The sequence below is a fragment of the Simochromis diagramma genome, unplaced genomic scaffold (assembly GCF_900408965.1).
Source record: "Simochromis diagramma unplaced genomic scaffold, fSimDia1.1 OVJJ01000618.1, whole genome shotgun sequence".
In the NCBI taxonomy this organism is placed as follows: Eukaryota; Metazoa; Chordata; class Actinopteri; order Cichliformes; family Cichlidae; genus Simochromis; species Simochromis diagramma.
Window position 1 is genome coordinate 2,710,977 of NW_024387423.1, and position 23,637 is coordinate 2,734,613.

Here is a 23,637-nt window from a genome sequence, read left to right on the forward strand (position 1 = left end):
GTAGTTTGTTCTACTGCTTCCATGCCATTTTTGTGGTCAAGAATAAAATATAATTTTCCCATTTGGTTTGATAAATTTAGAGGTTCTTTTTAAGGGGTTGTTAACTTTATATTCAATATTTTTACCAGCACAAAAAAAAATCTCCAGCAATACAAAAAAAATAACAAACCCAAACAGCATTTTCCTGGAACTGAAACGTGCCTGTTCTTTTTTGTTTCCTGCCTAGTGCAAAAAATATTTCCCTCTCTAGTTGCTGAACCAATTTCAGCATTGCTGCAACTGGCACAGCACAGATAAAGTATGTGCTTAATCACACAACCGCTCTGCTGCAGTTTATGCTTTTTTCTTTTTCCACCCAACGGACAATGCATGTGTGTCTTTATAAACAAAAATAGCAGCGATGACTGGATATGCTTTTGCTGACCCTTGAGCACATGGCTTGGTCTTCTTGTCCTGTAGAAACAGAGAGTGGCACCTTAATCGATACACAAATTTTTGCTGTAGGGCTTCTGCTTAGCTGGACAATCATTTTGCATTTACTTTACACCCTCTGTTTGCAGAAGAGTTGAGCATGCTCAACTCTTCCTTCCGTGGCTTTTCTTGCAATGTCACCTCAAGGATATATTAAATAGAATTTCCAGTTTGACATATAAAGTGGAGGCTGCACAAGATTTTTACACTGTAGTGTACACTGATCTTCCTCAACTGACAAAGAAAGCTTTATACAAAGCTGTAGAAATCCTCTTCATTTCTCTCAGATTAAACTATTGACCAGTCTGCCTGAGCCTATCGACCAGAAAGCTGTCCTGCAAGCCCCCCTCGTTCTTCTGTGCTGGGTCTGGCATTTTTTATGAATGCCTTTGTAGCAGAAACACAGTGGTCTGTCTGTTCTCAGTCACTGGATGGCTCATAATTCTATCTTCTCCCTACGAGCATGAGCAGACATTAAGCTCTTCTTATGATAATCAGCAGAAGCTTCGGTTCAGCTCGAGCGTCAGCGCCGGTGTGTGCAACGTGCACGTGCACGCGCACGAGCACATACGGTACGCATCGTGTGTGTGTTCGTTTCTTCAGTGAAGTGGATCTCCTCCAGCTCCACGTTTCCCTAATACGCTCACCCTTGTCTGATTGCGGTAAGGTCATCTCATTTAGCTCTCCACTATTTCAAAGAGCATAAGTGGAAATTCTCATGAGGTAGAGGCACAGCTAATCACCTCTCGAGGAAAAACTTTTGAAAAGATTACACTTTTTTGAGGACACTCTCGCGCACCGATTTCGTAGTGTTAACAAGTGTTAATTAAACTCATAAACACTTCACAGTATTGATTTTCATGCTTGGAAATACTTTTTAGTGCGTGAGGTTCCGTCTCTGGCCTTCATAATGAGTTACTTAGTCAGAAAATCACTTACGGCTTCCAATGCTTCTCACCAGAGCTCCATGTTGCTCGTATGCCTTTGAGCTAATGGCGACCATGCCAATCAAGACGTATTCACCTGAAACTGGAAACCACATGAGCAATTAGCATGTTTATTTAGTGAAGCAGTTTTTATTTCATGTCAAGTGAATCATATCAATGAAATATTTAATTTACTACTTATGACCGAGCCATTTGTGCACCTATTTGATGAACTCAACTGGTGGGGGGGAAATCACAGTTGAAGTTTGTTAGCAGGTATAACAACAGAGCAAAAAAACATTTTAACTGTTTTTTATGCTGTTTTTATTCCCTATCTGACATCAGATCAGCTACCAGAGTATCGAGTCATCTGATCCGAGCATCAACGTCCCAGGACCCAGGAGAACAGTGTCAAAGCTCAAGAACGAAACCTACCACATGTTCTCCAACCTCCACCCCGGAACGACTTACCTAATCTCCGTCCGGGCACGTACGGCCAAGGGCTTTGGCCAGACGGCCCTCACCGAGATCACCACTAACATCTCTGGTAGGAGCGCCGCTGTCGGAGCATCCGTGCTATCGTGGGCGACGGTGTGAAATCTGGTGTAAAATCGTAAGATAGAAATGAAGGCGGGCGTGTAGAGGCTGTTCTCTGTGCCATCGCTGCCTATCGCTAATGCAGCATGCAGGTACAACAGTGAGACTTCACCCACTGTGTGCTATAATTAGAAATCAGGTTTTCTCTCTTTTAACCTCTGTGTCTTCTTCCCTCGCTGAGGCAAAACTGCTGCTCCCAGAGTGCAAGAGCTATTTTCCAATTGCCTTTCCAATCTAGTGGCACGCTGTCATCTCACAGTTCTCAAGACATAAATTAACTTGCAGGTAGCAGGAAAGCACAACAGAGGGGACACTGCTGTGCGTTATGTTTGAAGAAAGATTTAGAACATTCTCGGGACCTGAACACCCCTTCTGAGAGTCTCAGAGCTTATTACTGGTGATAGAAATCCAACCTTTGTGTTTCTGTTTCCTTTTAATGATGCATTTGCGCTTGTTAAGGGATGAGATTACACCTCTGAGGAGCACACAGCACGACCACTCCCACTCGGTCTCGCTCGAACATTTACTCTCTCTGCCCCCATCTCTTTGCAGAGAGGTCCGGTTTGTTTAATTATAGATTTAGTGCACAGGCTCACTCGCTGTATGGCAGACAGCAATCTGGCGTGGAGCCAGACCACAGATAGAGTCCAAAAGTCTTTGCAGATCATCCTCAGCCTCCTCCTCTGGCCCACGGTGCAGAACATTCACTTACACTGAGCGTCTCTCAAATCTGCACTGACAGCTAGCAAACACTGAACACCTTCAACAGCCACTACTGTCAGCATCTTCAAGCAACACCCACCGCGGAGTATCCTTCCACGCACGTTTCCTCATTCGCGTGCACGCGGAGTCGTGGCTGACGGGCACTAATCTCTCAGACAGGCTCAGTGTGGCAACTGGCATCGAACCCTCTTTTTTTTCCTTTTTTGGCAGTACGTAATGTCGACAATAGTGCATCTGGTTTTCCTCAATAACTCACCTTAATTGATGCGTGCTCTTTCCTTCTGCGCTATTAGTGAACTGCTTTTTAATATGATAATTATCGATTCCTCATGAATAGTTTGCTCTCTTCCCCCTCGCTAATTGACTGCTGATATTAAAGAAAAATGTGCCGCCACATCTCCAGGGAGGAGCATGACTTTAGCCAAATCCTTTTAAATGAAAAACCCATTCAATTTAGCTTCACTCCCTTTACTTTTAATTGGACTTGTTTCTAAGACAACTAGAAGGGAAATTCAAACATTGTACTTAAAATGACAATATGGGGTTTGGGTATATTAGCCCGTTTATCCCTGTATGCTGACAAAGGAACGAGTCTTTGCTCAAAAAGACAGTTTGTGCGGCTTAGACCAGGGGTGTTAAACATTAGGCTCGGGGGGTCAGACTCTGCTCGGCAAAGACTCCAATCTGGCCCACTGGGAAGCTTTGAAAAATGTGAAAGATGGGATAAGAATTTTCAACTTTCACCTGTATTTTCATACTTTTTACAGCTTTTCCCACTGATAAAGACCTCCCCCCCCCAGTCATTCATACTAAAACAAAGTAATTAAGTGCAAGTTAAAATTACAGGGCTGTCTGTGCAACGAACAAACAGATTTATTTTTGTAATTTGACACAGTTCTTTCTTATAATTTAAGCCCAAAGAGTCGTGCTGACAGATTTCTTTTCACTTGCTACAGTAGAAAAACTTTGTGTGGAAAAATTGATCTGCACTGTAGTTAAACTTCTTGACTGCACATTGACAAAATCAAGTTTTGCTGATCCGACCCACTTAAGGTCAAATTGGGCTGCGTGTGGCCCACGATTCAAAATGAGGTCGACTCCCTTGACTTAAAAATTCATCTCTGAATTTCTAGTTCCATAGTCTAAACTGTAAATATGTAAAAGATGGTATAGTGATGTAGCTGTGTGCGCACATTTTTTATCTTAATGACATGGCGAGATATGCCAGTGTATCAACAACTGTCTGCATTGCCACTAGTTAGTGTATTATGAGGAAAACGCTATATAGTGAGTGAGTGAGGCTCCGTGTTACGTGACATTTCAAGGATGAACATGTTTATGTGAAAGGACAAAGAGGCAGAAATGAGCACTGGCTAAGGCTAGACGTGTGCTTATTTGCCTGTGCTTTTATTGTTTTTGACATGTAAGCTTTTGTGTCTGGTGTCCACAGCTCCCACCTTTGATTACGGAGACATGCCGTCTCCGCTGAGTGAGACAGAGAGCACAATTACTGTCCTGCTGCGCCCCGCCCAAGGCAGAGGAGCACCTGTTAGGTGAGGAGATCATTTCAGGTACAGAAAAATGATTTTCATCAATGCTCCAGGCTTATTAAAATGCACATCCGCTCTTTGTACAGCACATACCAGGTAGTGGTTGAGGAAGAAACTGGGAAGAAAGTGAAGCGGGAACTGGGGGTGCAGGAATGCTTTCCGTTGCCCATGTCACACGGGGAGGCCCAGGCCCGAGGGACGCCTCACTACTACACAGCCGAGCTGCCGCCCAGCAGTCTGCCCGAGGCCAGTCCCTTTACTGTGGGTGACAATCACACGTATAATGGTTACTGGAATAGCCCTTTGGACCCCCGCAAAAGCTACCTTGTCTACTTCCAGGCTATGAGCAACTTCAGAGGGGTGAGTGACTATAAACTTGCACTGGTGTTGCAGCAAATCTGGATACGTTGTTTTTGCAGACCTTGTTATAGTCTGTGTCAAATTGTACCAATGACACTCCTGTTCTTTAATGTATTAAATGTTCTCAAATCAGTTGCAGGCCTTTGTATGGAAAACTGTTCTGTTGACCACTGATGTTAACACACCCATCTCCATATTATCCCAGTTTAATCCCTGGCCAGTGGTACTCAAATGAAGTCAGTGGTGTTTGGTCGTTAATGAGTATCTGTATTTAAAGTACTAATGCTGTGACTGATGTATTGTGTGGACCTCTGAACAAGCACTTATGCAGTGAAAGAGGTTGTTGGATGAAAACAAACTGCAGGCAAATGTAACTACTTGAAAACTACAAACGCTTACATCCTACCACTTTGATTCTCTGCAAACAAAGCATTTCTGAGACAGGAATTACTTGCATGTATTACTTACAGCAAGCAAAGCTCTGATTAAGTGGAATTACTCAGAGTAAACAATCCACTTCATTCGCCTCCTCTGTCCCGTTACCTCCATGTCCTTGTCTGCTCCCCTCTTTCTGTCCCGTTACCTCCATGTCCTTGTCTGCTCCCCTCTTTCTGTCCTGTTACCTCCATGTCCTTGTCTGCTCCCCTCTTTCTGTCCCGTTACCTCCATGTCCTTGTCTGCTCCCCTCTTTCTGTCCCGTTACCTCCATGTCCTTGTCTGCTCCCCTCTTTCTGTCCCGTTACCTCCATGTCCTTGTCTGCTCCCCTTTCTGTCCCGTTACCTCCATGTCCTTGTCTGCTCCCCTTTCTGTCCTGTTACCTCCATGTCCTTGTCTGCTCCCCTCTTTCTGTCCCGTTACCTCCATGTCCTTGTCTGCTCCCCTCTTTCTGTCCCGTTACCTCCATGTCCTTGTCTGCTCCCCTTTCTGTCCTGTTACCTCCATGTCCTTGTCTGCTCCCCTCTTTCTGTCCCGTTACCTCCATGTCCTTGTCTGCTCCCCTTTCTGTCCCGTTACCTCCATGTCCTTGTCTGCTCCCCTCTTTCTGTCCCGTTACCTCCATGTCCTTGTCTGCTCCCCTCTTTCTGTCCTGTTACCTCCATGTCCTTGTCTGCTCCCCTCTTTCTGTCCTGTTACCTCCATGTCCTTGTCTGCTCCCCTCTTTCTGTCCTGTTACCTCCATGTCCTTGTCTGCTCCCCTCTTTCTTTATGCAAATAATTAGTTAATTATCTTCGAGAGAAATCCAGATGTAGCTGGCAAAGGTAACGCAGAACTAAACCTGAGGCTTTTACGCGACTGCTTTTCTGTCCACTCACTAAAAACTTGCAGACCTTGTTTCCACACGGCTGTGCTTCCTTCCATTTCATTGTTCTTGAACAGACAAAGACCTTCAGTTGTACCCAGAGGATGCCACATTACCTTTCCAAATTCCATTACAGGAAGAGCTGCTACCTGGGTGAGGCAATTACTTAAGGATAATTGGGCACAGGTGCAGCTGATCAGTGGTAGAAAGCTGCTGCTTTAATATTCACAGACTGTGGCAATGTAGCTGAGAGTTATTGCCGTAGGTAAAAACACAGTCTTCTGTGATCATCAGCTGGTGATAAATACGTGCAAGCTGGGTCACTCGTGTCTGCTTATTTTTTCCGATTTCTGTCGGCTGCTTTTTCATTAGGAGTGTGCGTGTGAGTGTTTTTAAAAATCCTGCAAACAGGAGCTGGGTGGCTCGTCCCCACCAGTAAGATCTTTTTCCAACCCAGTGAAAAAACACACGGACGGAGTGCTGTGTGAGCACTTCACACAGCTAGGCTACCAAGAATGGGATTAGATAGGGGCGGCCTGGCTTTACCGGCGGATGGGATTAGGCTTTGTTTTGCCTGGCAGGGGGCCAGCATCCATGACCCACAGTGATGGGAGCACAGTGCCAAATCACACAGCCAACATTGTCCTCAGTCCTTTAAACATTGCTTTGCCTGGAAGTACAGATGCAGTGAGTGTTTAAATCTGTATATCGGTGCTACAGGACCGAACCGACTTCACTTAAATCAGCTTTTAACACAAGGAGTTTTAGTCAGAACAAGTTTACCCTCACAAACACTATATTTCGGGTAGTGTGTCAGACCTTGCTCAGTGTTCATTGCTTAGCACAGGATCTTATTAACCTCCTAAGACCCGAACTCTTTCACGACATGCATTTTTAATTTCTCTTTGATATTTGGGCTGATTGGGGCCCGATGAATGTAAAAAACAAAGAATTACCAGATTTTTTTTTTTACCTTATTTTTGTTTTTAAGAAAAATGAGAGCCACATATGAGGATATTCATTTAAAATTTTGATATAACAGTAGCAGTATAATGTCCTCGTAAGTGGATATCAGGCCCATGTAGAGCAAAATTTAGTATTTTGGTCTAAATAACCCAAAATGTGATGTCCACATATGTGGACGGCAGGTCCTAGGAGGTTAATATAGCTTTTTCATTGATGTCAGTGTAATAGCTGTGTGATGTCAGTGAGTTCGGTATAGTTAAATCGAACCTATGCTTTTGTATATAACCCACACACATCACAACAGGATTATGAAAAGACAAGGATTGCAGGAGAAAAGGTGTCATATGCATAATGTAACAAAAAAAGTATTAAAGAGTGTAAAATAGCAGTAATTAGACTGCTAACAGAGCACACAGTTATACGGCATGGCACTTAGCTTGTTAATGATATTAACGTCATTAGCAGGCGCAGTTTTTCACCTCCCAGAGTCATTTAAAAGTGGCCACATCCAAGTGCTAATGACAAAGTGTATTAAAACCATCAAGCAGATGTTCACGTTTGGCTCCTGTAGCCTGCACGGACCAGAAATGGTTCAGCAATTGCTAAATGTTTTGTCCTGTTTTGTATCTTCCTGCTTGTGCTCCATGTGCATTTATGCATCACAGGCCTTTTCACATTTTCGCATTGTGCGCACACTGTCACAAAAATGTAGGCCAGAAAAGTGAACGTTGGCATTTTGAATTCGATTGCGTACAGAGGCACAAATGCATGTACTGGGGATATTTTTGTAGTGGTGTTTTGTAAAGAAGAGAGCGAAGCGTAACTACTTTATGCCTGCTCGTTTTAGTGGAAGAAAAAAATGTAAAGAGCACTCCAGAAGCTGGCAATGAAAGTAGTTTCTCTCCCAAGAGTGAAGCATCTGAAAGTCACATACACCTGGATTAAACACTTGTTGATGCCGTGCTGACATAATTGTCATCTTTAACAGTTATTTAAGCTATTGCACCCCGGGGGGCAAACAGAGCTGTCATCACGTTTTATGACTTATTGGGACGCCTCGTTATTTCAGAATCTCTGTGGTTTATTTAAGGTTTTGTCTTTGTGAAGGGGAAACATTGAACCTCTATAATGGTGGAACAGTTTGAACAGTATATAGGACCCATAATATTTGGTATTTACCCATGCTAATTATCTAGAGAGTGACTCTCAAGCCTCTGTAATTGCTTTGATTGATCCATCTAAAGAGGTACTTGAAAAGCTGTGGATAAAGGCTGTAGCTTTGAAGGATACAGCATACCCATTTATAACCACTACACTTAGATCTCCAAACTTTGCACACACATACACACAAACACTGTAAAAACCTTGAGTGTGTGCCATAGAGCCCTGTGTTGCATGTTGGCATTTGCGTTTTGTATTTAGAGCTGCCAGGAGCCACCAGCCCCTCTGGCGTAACTGGCACAGCGTGGGGAGACGTGATGTTTCTTCCACAATCTGGAGCTTGCCAATTAACACTTCTGCTGAGCTAGTGCACAATGACTTAGATATGCGAGTTGAAAAATTTACTTGTCCATCACGACGACCTATTTTTCATCATCTGCATTAAGGAGATGTAAATGTATCTGTCTTAATTTGCCAAAGCTTGTAATGATTGAATGTATGAATGATTTCAAATACTTTCTTCATAAAGTAGACTGCTTCAGATGAATCAGCTTTTCTTTCGTAAGGAAAATGTTTAATGTAATTGAGTCAGTCCACAGAAGGCTCAAAGTCCCCAGTCAGCAGTCTGCATGTTCCAGTTCTCCTGATACATGCAGTGGAAATGAAGTGGGTTGCACTTTGATGAATAGTATTAATTAAAACAAATTGATAATCATTTGATAGCAGTTGATATAAATTATATTAGAAATGTGGCTTAAAGTAAGTTATATAAATCCACCTGTCAGCTTCGTTGTATTGTGGTAATGTGCAAAAGTGTTTCTTTATATTTTGCTAGGAAAATGGGAAATTGGTGCAGCGATTTATCGAACCATGCAGACATACATGGAAATATAATATATATAGCATTAACTAGTATAATATTTACTTATAACATTTCAGTTAATAATACAGTATGGAGTAGGGGTGGGTGATATAAACGATATACGATAGAAACAAAATAAATTTGGCCAACGATAGAGATTTTGACTATACAGCTCTATCGCATGTTGATGATGTTATCAAGCTGCGCCTGTTTTGGTTGAAAGCATCGCAGTGGCTACAACCAGTATCATCTGCAAATTATGGCGGGCGACAGTCATAGCAAAGAGATGAAGCACTTTTGAAATATGGGGAAAGCCAAAAACTGCGCTTCCTCCACTTCCGTAACATTGATTCATTAATGCCGAATTCTCTCGCAGCTGCTCTATTCCCATGTTGTTGCAGTATATTAATAACTAACATCGTATTGTGGATGAATGATCTCAGTTGTTCTCCTGACTGAGGTTTGGCCCGTGTATAGCATCCTGCTATGCGATTGCATTTGTCCCCAACCACCAGAATCCCTCACGTTAACTTTTATCGAGTGGAAAAAAAGTTGGCGTTCATCCTCCAGCTTCACTGTGCTAATGTTATGCTAATATAGCTGTGTCGCTAGCAATCACGTAGCACAACATTATATATATTATAAATACGTTATACAGAAGAAAAGAATATATCGCGATATATATCGTTACCGCACATGCTTCAAAATTATATCGCGATATGAATTTTAGGCCATATCGCCCAGCCCTAGTATGGAGGCAAACACAGAATTCATTCAATTCACTTTCAGGGTGCTTGAAAGTCAATATTTGGTTTGGGCACCTTTATTCTTCAACACAGCCTGAACTCTCTTAGGCAAGTTTCTCTTAATTCCTTTAAAGAGTCTCCAGGAATAGTTTGGATATTGGGCTGCCTTTTGTTGGGTTTTCTATCAGGATAATTGTATGTTTTTACCAGTAAAGTATGCTTTTTTTACTGCACTGGCAGTGTTTTTGGATTATTGTCATGCTGAAAAACAAAGCCAATCAGATACTTTCCAGATGTTATTGTATGGATAATCAAAAATCTGCCATGTCTGTGTTAACAATTACAGCCCCAAACCATCGAACCAGACATTTCAAATTTATATTCATTGCTCCATCTGACCTGTTGCCAATGGTTTTTGGTCTCATTTTTCTATAATTTGGCAAACCTCAGCCTTTGCTCCCTGTTTTTCTTCCTTACGAATGGCTTCTTGACAGCTATCTTTCTACTGAGAGCATTTCTGATGAGGCTTTAGTGAAAAGTACAGTAGATGGATCAACTGAAGGGCCAGCTTAGAGTTTATTCGCAAAGAGTCCAACAAAGCTAGATCCACTTCAAAGAAAGCAAGCTAACTAGCAGCTAACTAGATTAACAACAGCCAAAATTTCTTGATGCATGCTCATTCATCCAGGTAAGTAAATCCCAAAGGTTGATTGTGTTCATCTGGACGTAGCGTTTTCAACAGGCGCAACGTTTTGTCACTTATCCGAGTGACTTCTTCAGTTTCAGCTGACTGCAGGTTTCCCCAACCTTATAAATAACCTTATAAACAGTACATTGCACAATAACTGATTCAGCTAATAATTTATATTAATAATAATTAATATTAATGATCAAGCAACTGACCTCACAGTCCATTGTTCATTCAGTGGGCTGGTTTCAGTTATTGTGCAAATGTACTGTTTATAAGGTTGGGGAAACCTGCAGAATCAACCTTTGGAACAGCCAAAATAGCAGCAGTTACCAACAGAAAAGTATATCTTCAACAGCACCTCAGTATCGGTCAGAAGTGAGTTTCACTGACTCTAATTGGACTCCTTTCACAAAGCTTTTGAATTAGTAGGGGCAAGAAAACTGGATTCGGTTGACTCCAATCTGCAATCTACTGATATCTAGTGGTGAGGTTTTACACACTGTTGGGCTGGAGAAATGGCACTCTGTGTGACGGGACATGTTTGTTTACAGTTTGATTCTATATTTTCAGATTAAACCACGGAGTTAAAGACTTGTTTAAGTGTCGGATTAAAAATGTATTTTCAATTTAAAAAAGCAATGCAACTGGAGTTTGAGGAAAGCTCGTTTTGCCCATTTCTGAATAGAAGAATTTGCATAATTGTCCCATAATGCCCGAATTAGCATCTCTGAATCTTAATTTGATGATACATCTCCTCCATGAGGTGGCAGGATGGAATTGGATTACAGTCTTGGTTCCCATTAGTGCTGTTTGACAAAGGTTCTTTTCGTAACAGAGAGATGCCATCAGCTGAAATTTGAATAAAATGAATGATTTTTATAGCGATGGACTGGTCTGAAACCCCTCCTCTTAATTATGCTAAATTCGTTTCAACTTTCATCTTTTCTCCTTCAGATAGAATCCCTAATCTCCTTCTCATACACTTCACCACAGATCTCAGGTTTTAGATATTTTTTTGTTTTCTTCTGTCGTTAGTAGGAATCTTAACTTGTGAGGTAATTCGTCATTTTACACTCAGTCATTTTATGCTTTCTTTGGAGACGTGAGTGCCACCCACTCGTGTTGAGTAATTTGTATTTCTAATCAGAGGGTATGAACAATTGAAAAGAAAGGCGGCATCATGCTTCTAGATGCGGGCTAGCATTACTTCTAACATTAAGTCCGTACTGCTTGTCTTGGGAATAAACATCATATTTTTGAAAGCATTTGTGTGTTTTTATGTGTTGTAATCATAATTTTTTCACCACATGATAAATATGTGCGCCTCGGCTCAGTATTTCACATCCTCTCTTCTATTATCACATCTCTTTCATGCAAAATGCAAAGTGACACTTTCCCCCTGACGTCTGTGTTGTCTTTCTCTTTCAGGAATCTCGAATAAACTGCATCCGCATTGCTCGCAAAGGTAATTCAACATAAATATCTCACCTCCCAAAAACACTGTGACCTGAATCCATTTCCCTGCATCATTTCTAAATAACTTGCAGTATTGTGTACTTTTGTAGAAAGACAGGACATTACGAATGTGACGGTGATGGTGTGTTTACTCTGTTGTAGGATGAAATATTCATGAGGTGATTCTTCGCGTAGCTTTCGTTTTTAATATGCTGTCGATACATTGTCACCATTTATTTGTTCATTAAAACGTGCAAATACTTCAGATCTGCCGGTTTGACTGCCCAGCGTCGCTACTTCGTGACACCTCGTGGTAGAGCGAACAATAGTTAACCTGCCGTCCCGTGAAGAGGAAACTAACAGGGGACAGATGGTTCAAACAAATTAGTGACCTGATCAGCAAATTATTAAAATTGAAAAAAAGACACTTTAAGGACTATTTTTCCTCCCTTTGTTACAGCCACTGTTGTTAGAGGCAAGGTTTCATCTTAGTACTCTGTAGTTCCCGCCTATCTCTCTTCTCTTAAGTAAAAAGGTGAAGAACTGGACAAATTTTCTCTGGCGGCCACGGTTGTTTAGCACTGGGCCTCAGAGAAAAGGGCAACAAGCAGGGAAGGATTAGAGGTCAGGCTTTCATCCTGTTTGTTTGGGGGCTGACACTGGGACACGTCGTATCAAAGGCAGTCTCTTTGTTCTCATCAGCAGCCCACCAGACAGCTACATCTGAGGGCTCTGACCTCTGCGCTGTCCAGAAGGGTTCTCCAGATCAAAACTTCCAGATGGAGCTACCTTGGCCTATCAGTATGAGAAAGCCCTCCCTGCCTCCTTATCTTTACCTCGGCTTTTTTGATTCAAAGGCACATGAAAAGGGCAGAGAAATTGACTCTAAGTCCTTATGGCAGGAGAGCCCCTCCACCATAGTACACTGTCAGATCACGGTAAATAAAAAGTCATGTATTTATAGTTATCATAGCACCGCAACAGTAAGAGGAGCCTTGCAAGTAAATTGACTTGGCGGGGTGTCTTTTTCTTTTTTTGGTTAAGGCCTCTTCTTTTGTGAGAAAATAATGAAAAAGATGAGGCTAAGGCGAGGCCAGCCTTTTCAGCTCGACTTCTTGCTCCCCACAAGTGCCAAATTGGGCATTGATTAATTAAAAGTCCCCACAGCAACAGACTTTATGCTGCATGTGCCACTTTTATTTGACACTGGGCAGAGACAGAATGAAAGAAATGAACAATGGAGCTCCTAAGATAAAAAGAAAATACAATTAGCAATGAAATAAAATACCTGTAGAGAGAACAGAAGTGGAGATAAGACAAAAGAATAAAAGGTTAAATGCACAATTGAAAGTTATGATTTAAAAAAACTGCCAGCACTACATTTTCACCACAGGCATGGTGATATAACTGAAAACCCCCTGAAATGCCCATTGATGACAGAAAAAAATGTGGGTATTTCCAATTTCAAGGTGTAACAGGTCACAGGGTTGTTTTTTTGTTTTTTTTGTTGCTATGTACGATCTCCATGATCCCTCTACCATTAACAGAGCCTCTGCATCATCGGGTCCTAAGCCGTTATTATCAAGCAGCCCATCACAAGCGAAGTGGAGGCAAATGATTCTGGCTTGGATAACAAAGCTGGAGATTACATTTCAACTTCCAGGTGACAGTTTAATTAAGGATCCTCTGGCAGGCTCAACACAACAATAGACTTCCATTTCTCCTCTAAGTGCCAATTTCCACCATCGGGCAGCTGGCAGGTGCATGGATTCATGTGGAAATCTATTTCATGCTCGTGTTTGGCTTAATAGAAATTTTGAGGGTAAAAGAGGCAAAACCGCCTTATCTGTCCAAAATGTCAGAAAACTGAAATTGATTTTTCACCTCCTCCGCTACATTTTTAGCCCGTATAAAGAAGCCTTCCCCTAATTTTAAATGAAGTTGCGGCATAAAATAAACAGTGAGCATCTGAGTTTGTGTCTGAGACGGTGCTTTGAATGGAGCCCCGTCTCAGACACGCTGGAGTCTTTGGTATTTGTTGGTTACAGTCGCTCAGAGACACAAAGGCATTTTGGATGTTGGTGTGTCCCTGTGTGTGAACAGAAACCACAAAAGGAATCACTCACTGGCTAAATCCTTTCTCACCACGGCGGCAGACGCGACGTTTAAAAGCAGCACATGCAGAGATGTCACGCTATCGGATTAATATGTAATCGGAGGACAGCGACACGAAAGTGATGTCCAAAGCAGTTTCAGAAATAACAGCCTTAGACTAATATCAGGCCAGTGACTAATTTCCCCCTATTCTGATATGTCAGACATTCATGATTGATTAAAAAAATCCAGCCAAATCCTACCATGATATTGCACTACTTTCATCTTTATTTGGACAGAGGGTTCTAAGGCGGCCCAAGTGCCCATGGCTGCAAATAGTTGGACTAAAGCACGGCTCTGTTTTCATTTTCCCTGCCCCAGATCTGATTTTCTTTTTCCCCAGCAGGCTGTAAGATAGAGCTCTATCCCCAGGCCTGCTCTGACTTTCTCCCACTCTCCAGATAGTTTATACTGTTCCAGTAAGCTCTGGAGGGCTGGTTTCCAGGCTGTCAAGGCCTGGAGGACAGGCTGACACACAGGGAAAAAAAAACTGGATCAGTGGGCTCCTAGAACAAGGCAAAGAAAGACCCACTGCTCAGCACCATTTACATAAGCATGAAGCTTTATGTAGGAGAAATGAATAACCTGCTATTATGGTAACGACCTTTCCAGTAGCTCACAGACAGCGGGGCACCTTGAGACTGTACTGTAAAGCAGTGTGGAGGATTCTGACTGGAAACTGATTATTGATTGGAAATTGACTTCAGAGGTCAGTGAGTGTACGACAGCATGAATTGCAATCCAAACGTGTCGCATTATAATTATAATGTTTAATGCACAACTTTTAAATCAAGAATGATTTGCTGCTGTGAGTTCACCGCCTCACTCTCCCAAATTTGGAGCCTTGTAAAATTTTCCAATTCATACAAACCTGCTTAAAACGATCATGGTAGTCATAGTAGCGACATATATCTTTAACTGTCTGAAATGATCACAGAAAATCATTCCGTGTGGGAGCGAGTCTGCTTATTTTGCACATGTCACTTGTATCTGTTTGGACAGCCTGTTCAAAGTGTCACCTCTTCATTTGCATACGTTTTTCATTTCTGTCTATTTTTTTGAAAATGCCTCAGATCAGATCAGTGGATCTCTTAGCAGTGGTTATGATAGGTAGTGTGACAGGATGACAAAATTCAGCTTTCCTACCTCTGTTGAATCCTTTTTGCCCTTTGTTCCTTTAAGTTCTATGTTTGCATTCTGCCTTTTTAATGTGGCTCTTCTGTCTTCCCTCGTGTAGCGGCCTGTAAAGATCATCGCAAGGCTTTGGAGGTGTCGCAGCACTCCGAGGAGATGGGGCTGATCCTCGGTGTGTGCGCCGGAGGCCTGGTAGTGCTCATCCTCCTTCTGGGCGCCGTCATTATCATCATCAAGAAAGGGTAAACAACTTTCCATAGACGTTGTGAACAAAACATGCGTCATTGTGCTTAATCACCCCGCATAGTTTTACCTTTTACGCTTTATTCTCCGGCAGCTCGGTGATCGGCTTTTACTCTTTGCTAGACTTTTGCAAAGGTCACGCTTTCCAAAAGATGGGCAAACAGCTGGCGTGGCGTTGTTTTTCTTTTTCTTATATCGCACCAGAGGGACCAAACAACTCGCATCTGCAGAGCCTGAGTGTGAAGTATTTAATTAAAGGCGGATGCAATTCAATTAGCCACTTAATTACACACCAAACAGACGCCTGACCCTTAAATGAGATGGTAATTGGGAGGGAAAAGGTGTGCTTTTAGAGATTATTAGTCAATGATCCCGCAGGTCTACAGTAAATCATCGACACCTCTGGCTCCGCATTTATTTAGCGGCAGCTAAAGTCTCAAATCGGGCTTCGACGCCCTCGCCTGTTTAAGATAAATTGAATTCTAAAGATCCAGCCAAAATAGGAGTTAGTCAGAGGCTCCAGCAATCGGTGTTTAAATTGCTGACACAGCGTTCAGGGTAATGGTGAATAATCTTGATTGTGGAAGTCGCTTCTACTCTGCACATTAGCCCGCGTTGCTCTCCTAAGCCACCATGAATTTCACTTTTAGGGAATTGATTATTAAATTTGCTGTGACAGGAAGCCGCGTGGTCTAGTCCTTGAAGTGTAACACTGAGACGTATTCGATTGAAAGAAACACACATTTTTCTGCCCGGCTGTGGTTTAGTCTGTCAGCACCTGCTTGATCCGCTCGCATGTGTCATATGGCCGCCTGCGCAGCTAAACTCATGAGAGGACGGTTTTCATTTTCACTGTAATCAATGCGCTCTGCCCTTAGCTGACATTGCTTTCATCTTACATCTCTTCTTTCTCTTGATTTTTATTTTTTTCCCTTCTTCTCCTGCACTCTTGCCAGAAGGGACTACTACTCTTATTATCCGTAAGTGACTCCACCTCTTTGCTTTTCCATCGTTTTGTGATCCATCATACACGTGCATGTGCGCTTGCTGGCTGTCAATCATGAGTTACAAGAGTGTACCACTCTTTTTTTTCTTCTCTCAGCAGATCAAAAGTGTACAAGCTTCTTTCTGTGTTTTTTTTTTTTTCCCTACCTAAACATAACTGCAGAGACTCTTGTGGCAATCTCTTCTTAATATTGATTGCCCCTTGATTGTTTTCTCTATCCGTTAACAGGAAACCAGGGAACATGAATAAGACGCCAATTACCTACCGCCAGGAGAAGAGCCATATGGGCTCTATGGAGCGCAGTTTCACAGACCAGAGCACCCTGCAGGAGGATGAAAGAATGGCTCTTTCCTTCATGGATTCACACACTTGCGGCACACGAAGTAAGAGAAGTGCACCGCTGTGACACTCATGCAAGCTTTGCATAGCCCCGAATCTGACATGCATCATCCCTCACTTTGTAATCTTTTTGGCCGTTGCTCGATCGCTCCATAAATATTTCAATCAATTGCAACATGTGAAAAATCTCCTTCAGTATGATTTCATGTCAGCTAGTACCGCCTGAAGCCAACACAGAAACACAGAATCTCACTAGATGGCAAATAAAAAAAAAAAATGATTTGTGATTCTTGTCAGTTTTGTGCTTTCTAATGTTGTCAGCATCACAGAGGAGGAAAGATGGATGTGTTTATCCTAAAAATGCTCGAGATTCCTGTCTGCTTCACACTCTTTCTGAGAAAGAGTTGCCGACGCATCAGCATAAGATCTATTACGAAGACATCTGTATCGAGACGAACTCCATTCAAAACTTCATGCCTGACGTGTATTTGTCATGTATCGGCCTGTAAAGTGCCTTTCTGTGCCGCTAACACATTCACACCAGTATAAACGTGACACGCAAGTGTTAGAAAAAACGATAAATTGTTCAAGCCGTGATGTGTCTGAGTCATTAATGTTTCAGCTCACTCAAACTGTGAATGTGTCTGTGTGCGTCGCTCAGGTGATGCTCGAAGTTCAGTGAACGAGGCCAGCAGCCTGCTGGGAGGCTCCCCGAGGCACCAGTGTGGACGTAAAGGTTCCCCCTACCACACGGGACAGCTCCACCCTGCCGTCAGAGTGGCCGACCTCCTCCAGCACATTAACCAGATGAAGACCGCCGAGGGCTACGGCTTTAAACAGGAATATGAGGTGAAAGGGCGCCGTTGTACTCCTGTTTAACGCTGTGACATTATAAGACAGCATAGACAGCTATTAGTCCTGCACTCTGGCAACGTTAAATGAACAGCGGTATAAAGAATGGGTGCTGGTGCACTCATGCTGAGTTATTTAAAATGGAGCTATAACACTTTTCCTACTGTCTTATATGTGCTGTTGCAATGGTAGATGGCCAAAGTTTCAAATAATGAGGTCAAAGTCTATGCAAGTAGTTGCTGTGAGCCAAAAGCTCAGGCTTCAGACTATTTGAAGTACTTGGATCGCATCTGTATCCTTTACTTCTTTGGCTAGTTGATGTCAGTGAGAGGAGTTGTCCTTAATATTGTTGTCCTTTACTTGTATGAAAACGTGTTTGCCTTTCCCAAAGAAGAAAGCGCGAGCCAAAACTTCAGAGAGCAATGTTTTTTCAATGAACCCAGCATGAAGTTTGAGTTTCAGCTATGTTAATGCTAAAAGATGGGGCTATTCTGCCTATGAAAGGCAATAATGAGCTATCAGAACTGCGAGCTGAAGGTGTCACTAAACCACTGCTGTCGTATTTAATGGATTTCAATGGTTGCTGCTGCAATTTCACTCAAAGTGTAGCCGAATCTGCTCTCTTTCATTCTGCTGACTCTTGAAAGCTTTTTGTATTGGTTAAAGTTGTTAAAAGTGATGCTACAGGGAGGAAATATACAAAAACACAGATGGAGATGAGCTTGTTTTGTTATTTTTAATATTGTGAGATAGTTAACATTTTGTACTTCAGGTGCTTGTTTGGTTCAGTTCCATAATTTACACTTGTTGGGTGTGATCATGATATTGTGAAATTATGCCTAAAAGTACTACATTTCTGTCCAGTCCTCCCTTCAAGATCACTCTCTCATCCAAACTTGGACCGATTCTAGAGCTGCTTCCATTTTCACATTACCCACTTTCGGGCCAAATGCATCGGTGCTTTGGAATTATTCAGAGGAGGTCGGGGAGCAAATATCCACTTCTGTGACAAACTGATCGGACTTTTGTATCGAGGAGCATTAGGAGGAAGCACAATCCAGAGAACAAACAGCATTTTCAAGTTGTTTAGTCCAGAGTTTCCAACCCCTTCGGTGACATTGGAGGCTAGCAATGGGGAGGTATGCTTTTATGTATTTATCTATTTTTTATTTTCAGTCACGGGGCTTTGCTCAATGAATTTGCACCCTGGGGTCAGCGAAGTTCTGCTGTAACGTCCTGAGGCGAACGTTCAATGGAAATGACCTGAGCTGTGGCATGTGCCAGCCAGATTCCAGAGGCACAAGTGCAAGCGGTCATGACGGGACTTTCAGAGCGCAGTCTAAAAATAGAAGTTCCACTGAAATTGGTTCAAGGTACAGGAGAAGATGACCTTGAATTTAGTACATATAGGTGCACTTGTTGATTTTACCTTGTATTTGGTCTTCTCTTCTTAGGGGCACATTGATCGCCCAATTTAATTGTGGTTCCTTCCCTTCCTATAAATAAAAAGTTTAAATATATCATTATCATACCTTTTAAAGATGACAGGTGAAATTACACCTTTCCCTTAAATTACTTACTAAAATGATATTTGCCAAGTTATCTCCAACAGCTCGGAGAACTTGGCTGATAGTGATGTTATCATAATTAGTATTACTAAATATTATTCTTGCATTTTCTGTAGTGTTACGGTGTTACATCCCAACTTGTAACACCTAGTAGTTAAAGGCTTTTTCTTCTGAGGGTTCTGCAGATGTTTCAGTGGCAGATGGAAAGCATTACTTCTTAGACGTGTCCTAGTTCTGTCCTGAGGCTCCCCCTCAGTAGGAATGCTTGACTTTAATTGCCAACATTGTTAGGAGGAAGGGTGGAATTGTGCTTGCTTTTGAATGCGCATACAAAAAGCTTCAAACACCAAGGAATTGCACTTGTTCTTTCTTATACACTTTGTTATCTTTTAGTTCCCTTTTTAGTCCACTTGGGATCTGACTGGAGTGGTACCCAGTGGAAAGAAAGAAACAGATGTGAGATGAGATGACGATATAAATTAGATTTATTCCACAGAAAAGGATCATTGCATCGCAGAAGTGCCTCCCCCCTGACCCTGCAGAATCAGCTGTTTTTGTGTTTTGTGGTGAAGCCACGTAAAGTTTTGTCTTCACACTATGTCAGTTTTGAATTTTCTGAACTAGAGGCTGTGTAAGTTCATGGGGATGGGCTTAAATTTGGTACATATTAAGTTGTCTTATTTTTTCTAGCATTTCCGAGTACCTCATATGATATTCCTGGATGAAAAATGCAACCAAATCAGTTGTATTTATTTTGCTCACTCCAAAGTTCATGATCTAAAGCGATCACCCACTTTTAGCATCAGTTCCATTTGATCATCACTGTTTCCATAGCAAAACTGCACCTATTTGATGCTCTTCAACAAGCATTGGTTTCCTGGATATTTTATGCATTTCTGGGAAAAGCTTCAGAAAATGAATTTTGGATTATATAACAATGTGGGATAGGTGCCTGTCTTAAACAAACTCGTAAAAGCTCTCCTTTGTACCCACATTTTGACACCAGCCTCATCTTTTAGCCATGATTCATGAGTCAGGTGAGAACATTTCTCAGAAGTGACTGATTTTTAAACTGGATTGACCCAAAAGTGTGAGCCGTCTATTGTGGTGATGGGGTGGAAAACAGCAGTTTTTAATTGGGTCAGATATTCAGTCCACCATGACTTCACCAGTCCATGTGATATTTGGTAAAGTGTCCAAAGTAACTGGAAATTTCAGAATAGTAAGAAAGCCTATAGGCTGTGATTTCATGTTGTGGATCGGTATTTCTCTGTTTTATTTGTTTGTTTTTGTGCCCAAGGCTAAAAAAGGAGATTGATTTTTAAAGTACACATGCATTCACATTTGCAGAAAATAACCTTTATGTCAACTGGAATTATATCAGTGACTTATTAGATTATGTTGACAGCTTGTATACGTACCCTTATTTTCGCACAAGCAAGCAAGGGTTGTTGCTGCCTGTGGTTCAGGTTCTGTGTGTTGTTGTTTTGTTTTTATTTTTACAGCAGGAGAAGAGATATTTGTTTATTTCCTGTTAGATGTGAGTTTTTTCTTCCCACTGTCGCCAAGTGCTTGCTAATAAGGGTCGTCTGATTGTTGGGGTTTTCTCTCTACTGCGTTTTTACCTTGAGGCAACTGTTGCTGTGTTATGAAAGTGAATTGAAATTGTTTCCAAATATGTGTTTGGCTTAATTTGCACCATGTTAGCATTGTTTAACTCCTCCCAACAAATGATATACTCATGCTGAAGGCTGCTGAAGTCTGGGTCCAGTTAAAGCCACAAGGTCAGTTTTACGGCAGTTTCTCCTCCCTGTTTTATTTAAAGCTGGTTTTGTATGTTTTACTCCTGACCTTTGATGTGTACTAATTCAGTAAAGGCAAATTAATATATTTCATGCACTCACAATCATAAATGATACAAAATCCCAACACACACCTGGACTTGTGTCAGGGCACTCTAGCCACAGCCTCAGTGGAAGATAACTGTGAGCTTAAAGAGGCCATATAGCCTGAATGTTGAAAGTGGGAGACCATCAATCTGAAATCCTCCACATCATCCGCCCTCCTTATCCCACACTGAAATTAATTACCAAGGTTAAAGAGGCATTTGGATCACACTGTTGTTGTGCATATGAATAATTATCCTCATCTGGGCCCTAGAGATGACCTCAGTCTTGAGGTTAAACATCTCTAGCTCGAGTGAGCCTCATCGTCCACTGCTAGCAGATTTTTTTTTTTGGCGACGAGGACAGGAAGGGGCTGTCTGGGATCGTTTTGTGTGAGAGGGAGACAATTGAGAAAAGAGAGCTCTTGCCACCCAGTCACTCAAGCCTCCAAATAACAGTCTCCCTGTTGTGTAGTATTTATGATAGTATTTATCTCCCACTGCTCTGTTATTCTCAGAAGTAATCATTAGACTGTGATGCCTAGATCAATACTGTCATTAGTGATGCCCGGTATATGTTTTCTGTTGGAGCACATCTAACAATACAACGTGTGGATTTGCACTTGCTGTTAGCGACGGGCACAGTTTGGTTCATTTGATTTCTTGTAATTGTCATGAAAATATAGAGTGTGTGTAATTATTTGGAAGCCAGAAGTCTCGACCCCGTCACAGCTCAAACATGGCAATGCTCCATAATGTGCAGCTGAGGGTCCTTACATTATAACAATGGTAATTTTCTATATTTTTCTTATTGAAGAGATGCAAACTAGCTACAAATGTATTTGACTTAACATACATCCAGAGCCTGGTTTAGTGTGTCTTACAGCTTTGTGTCCCATTATTGTCCAGAAACTTTTACGAACTCATTATTGAGTCACATGTTGCACTGGGTGACATGTCTTCTTCTGGAGCTCTGGCCCCAAGGGGCATAAGCTAAATCCAGCTTTGGACACAGCCAGTACGATTCAAGTTGCGGTTCTCATCTTTTAATGGGATTTGTTAACACAAGGAAATGTACAAATCACCAGTTATCCTGTAATGTAGTGTGTAGGGGTTATTAGGTTTTTGTGTCCAGTGATATCAAGGGTCAGCCAATATTCCTCAGTTCAAAACTCATGTGTCGCTGAGATCAAATGCCCTGTTTTCTTTGAACTATTATGATGATAATAATACACAGTCTTACCAATAACGAGCCCGTCTCTATCTCTGCTGTTTTATTTATTTATTCATTTTTTACATTTTACATTACATATCCTTCTCCTCTAGCTGTGCTTTGCTGTCTCTATCTTTGCTATCTAACGAAGGGCCCAAAACTCTGAATGCCTCTCCCCGATGGAACAATTGTGGCAGAACGTTGAGCTCACAACCTGAGGAGAAGTCCATCTCTGTCACCCGTGGCCTGAAACATTTGCAAAAAAAAAAAGAGAGGGAGAAAACAACTTTTGTCTCTGGTTCATGGTTTCCGCCTCTGGAACTCTGCTTGTAGACTCATTAAACTGTCCCTCACGGGCAAAACACACTCCACTCAAAAAATCAATACACATCTCTTTGTGTGTGTGTTTGTGTTTTTTTTCCCCCCTCTGTGTTAAGAGTATGTGTTTTTATGGAGTGTCTCTCTCTATTATGAAGGAAAATGATGAGGAGTATCATATTACACTCCCTCGGCAGGCATAGGTTTTTATTTCCCTGCGGAGTACCTGCGCTCTGTAAAAACACTGATCAAGAATTTACAGTGAGCTGTAAAAAGGGCTTATACGTGTGGCGGTTTCTGTCACCGCCGTCGTATTCCCACCGCAGAAACGTACAAGTAAACAGCGGCAGAGCTTTTCTGGAGAATTCAAAACTTTCATTATACCTCTTTGCACCCTGAGGCTGAGGTTAGAAAGAATGATGGACTCATTCAAACACTGATTTGATGTTTAGTTGCAGCTGGGGCTACCAAATTATTATGTTTGTTTAAAGAAAAAAAAAAATAGGCAGCTGGTGTTTTTTTTCCTGTCTTTAAATCTTTTTTTTTTTAAACAAACATCGGTCAAGCTTGTTAATTCTGCTGTTTTCTAGTAGAATATTTTCTAGCAGATAAGATTTCTGATTGGATTTTGGCTGTGTGTGTGTGTGTGTGTGTGTGTGTGTGTGTGTGTGTGTGTGTGTGTGTGTGTGTGTGTGTGTGTTTGGGGGGGATTATTGTGAAAGTCATCACAGAGAGATCCACAATTCACTCATTGTCATCTTAAAATTATGCGGTTGAAAAATTGATGGGTCAAAGTGACACAAAGATTAATCCAGCACAGTAAGTCTGCCACTGGATTGTTACTGTCATAAAATCTACTGAGACACTGATACAACATCACTATGTTAAAATTAAAAAAAAAATTGATTTATAAGTGTAATAATTTAACAAATAAATGATGTAATCCTCTTGACTTACCCACCCACTGACCTTTGCCAGCGATGGTTTCTAATCAGTCCTTCGTAAGCCTGAGTTGTTTTTCTCTCCTTCACTGTTCTGCCATTCTCTCACAGTTTTTCCTGTATTTTTTCTTATTCTTTACTTTCCTGCTTCTCTCTTGAGGCAGCAGGAGAGGA

General features: G+C 41.8%; 1 protein-coding gene and 1 long non-coding RNA gene across 6 annotated transcripts in view; one reads left to right on the forward strand and one right to left on the reverse strand.

The window, feature by feature from the left end:
• ptprub (protein tyrosine phosphatase receptor type Ub) overlaps window positions 1-23,637 on the forward strand; it is a 190,084-nt gene that overhangs the window by 129,191 nt on the left and 37,256 nt on the right. For 2 of the 4 annotated variants that reach the window (XM_040012818.1, XM_040012819.1), the window contains exons 10-17: window positions 1,743-1,944; window positions 4,168-4,270; window positions 4,354-4,627; window positions 11,784-11,820; window positions 15,202-15,340; window positions 16,298-16,321; window positions 16,576-16,730; window positions 17,348-17,535. In XM_040012818.1, coding sequence (XP_039868752.1) covers window positions 1,743-1,944; window positions 4,168-4,270; window positions 4,354-4,627; window positions 11,784-11,820; window positions 15,202-15,340; window positions 16,298-16,321; window positions 16,576-16,730; window positions 17,348-17,535 — 1,122 coding nt within the window. The remainder of the gene's footprint in view (window positions 1-1,742; window positions 1,945-4,167; window positions 4,271-4,353; window positions 4,628-11,783; window positions 11,821-15,201; window positions 15,341-16,297; window positions 16,322-16,575; window positions 16,731-17,347; window positions 17,536-23,637) is intronic. The other 2 variants (XM_040012822.1, XM_040012820.1) reach the window with 1 other exon arrangement.
• On the reverse strand, window positions 1,354-5,420 carry LOC120722072. Of its 2 annotated transcripts, XR_005693325.1 has the most exons (4): window positions 5,096-5,420; window positions 4,361-4,526; window positions 4,175-4,263; window positions 1,354-1,500 (listed from the first exon to the last, which is right to left on the reverse strand). It is a non-coding gene; the product is annotated as an uncharacterized LOC120722072 (long non-coding RNA). The 2 variants fall into 2 exon arrangements; XR_005693324.1 differs by lacking the exon at window positions 1,354-1,500 and having other exon boundaries at window positions 4,146-4,263.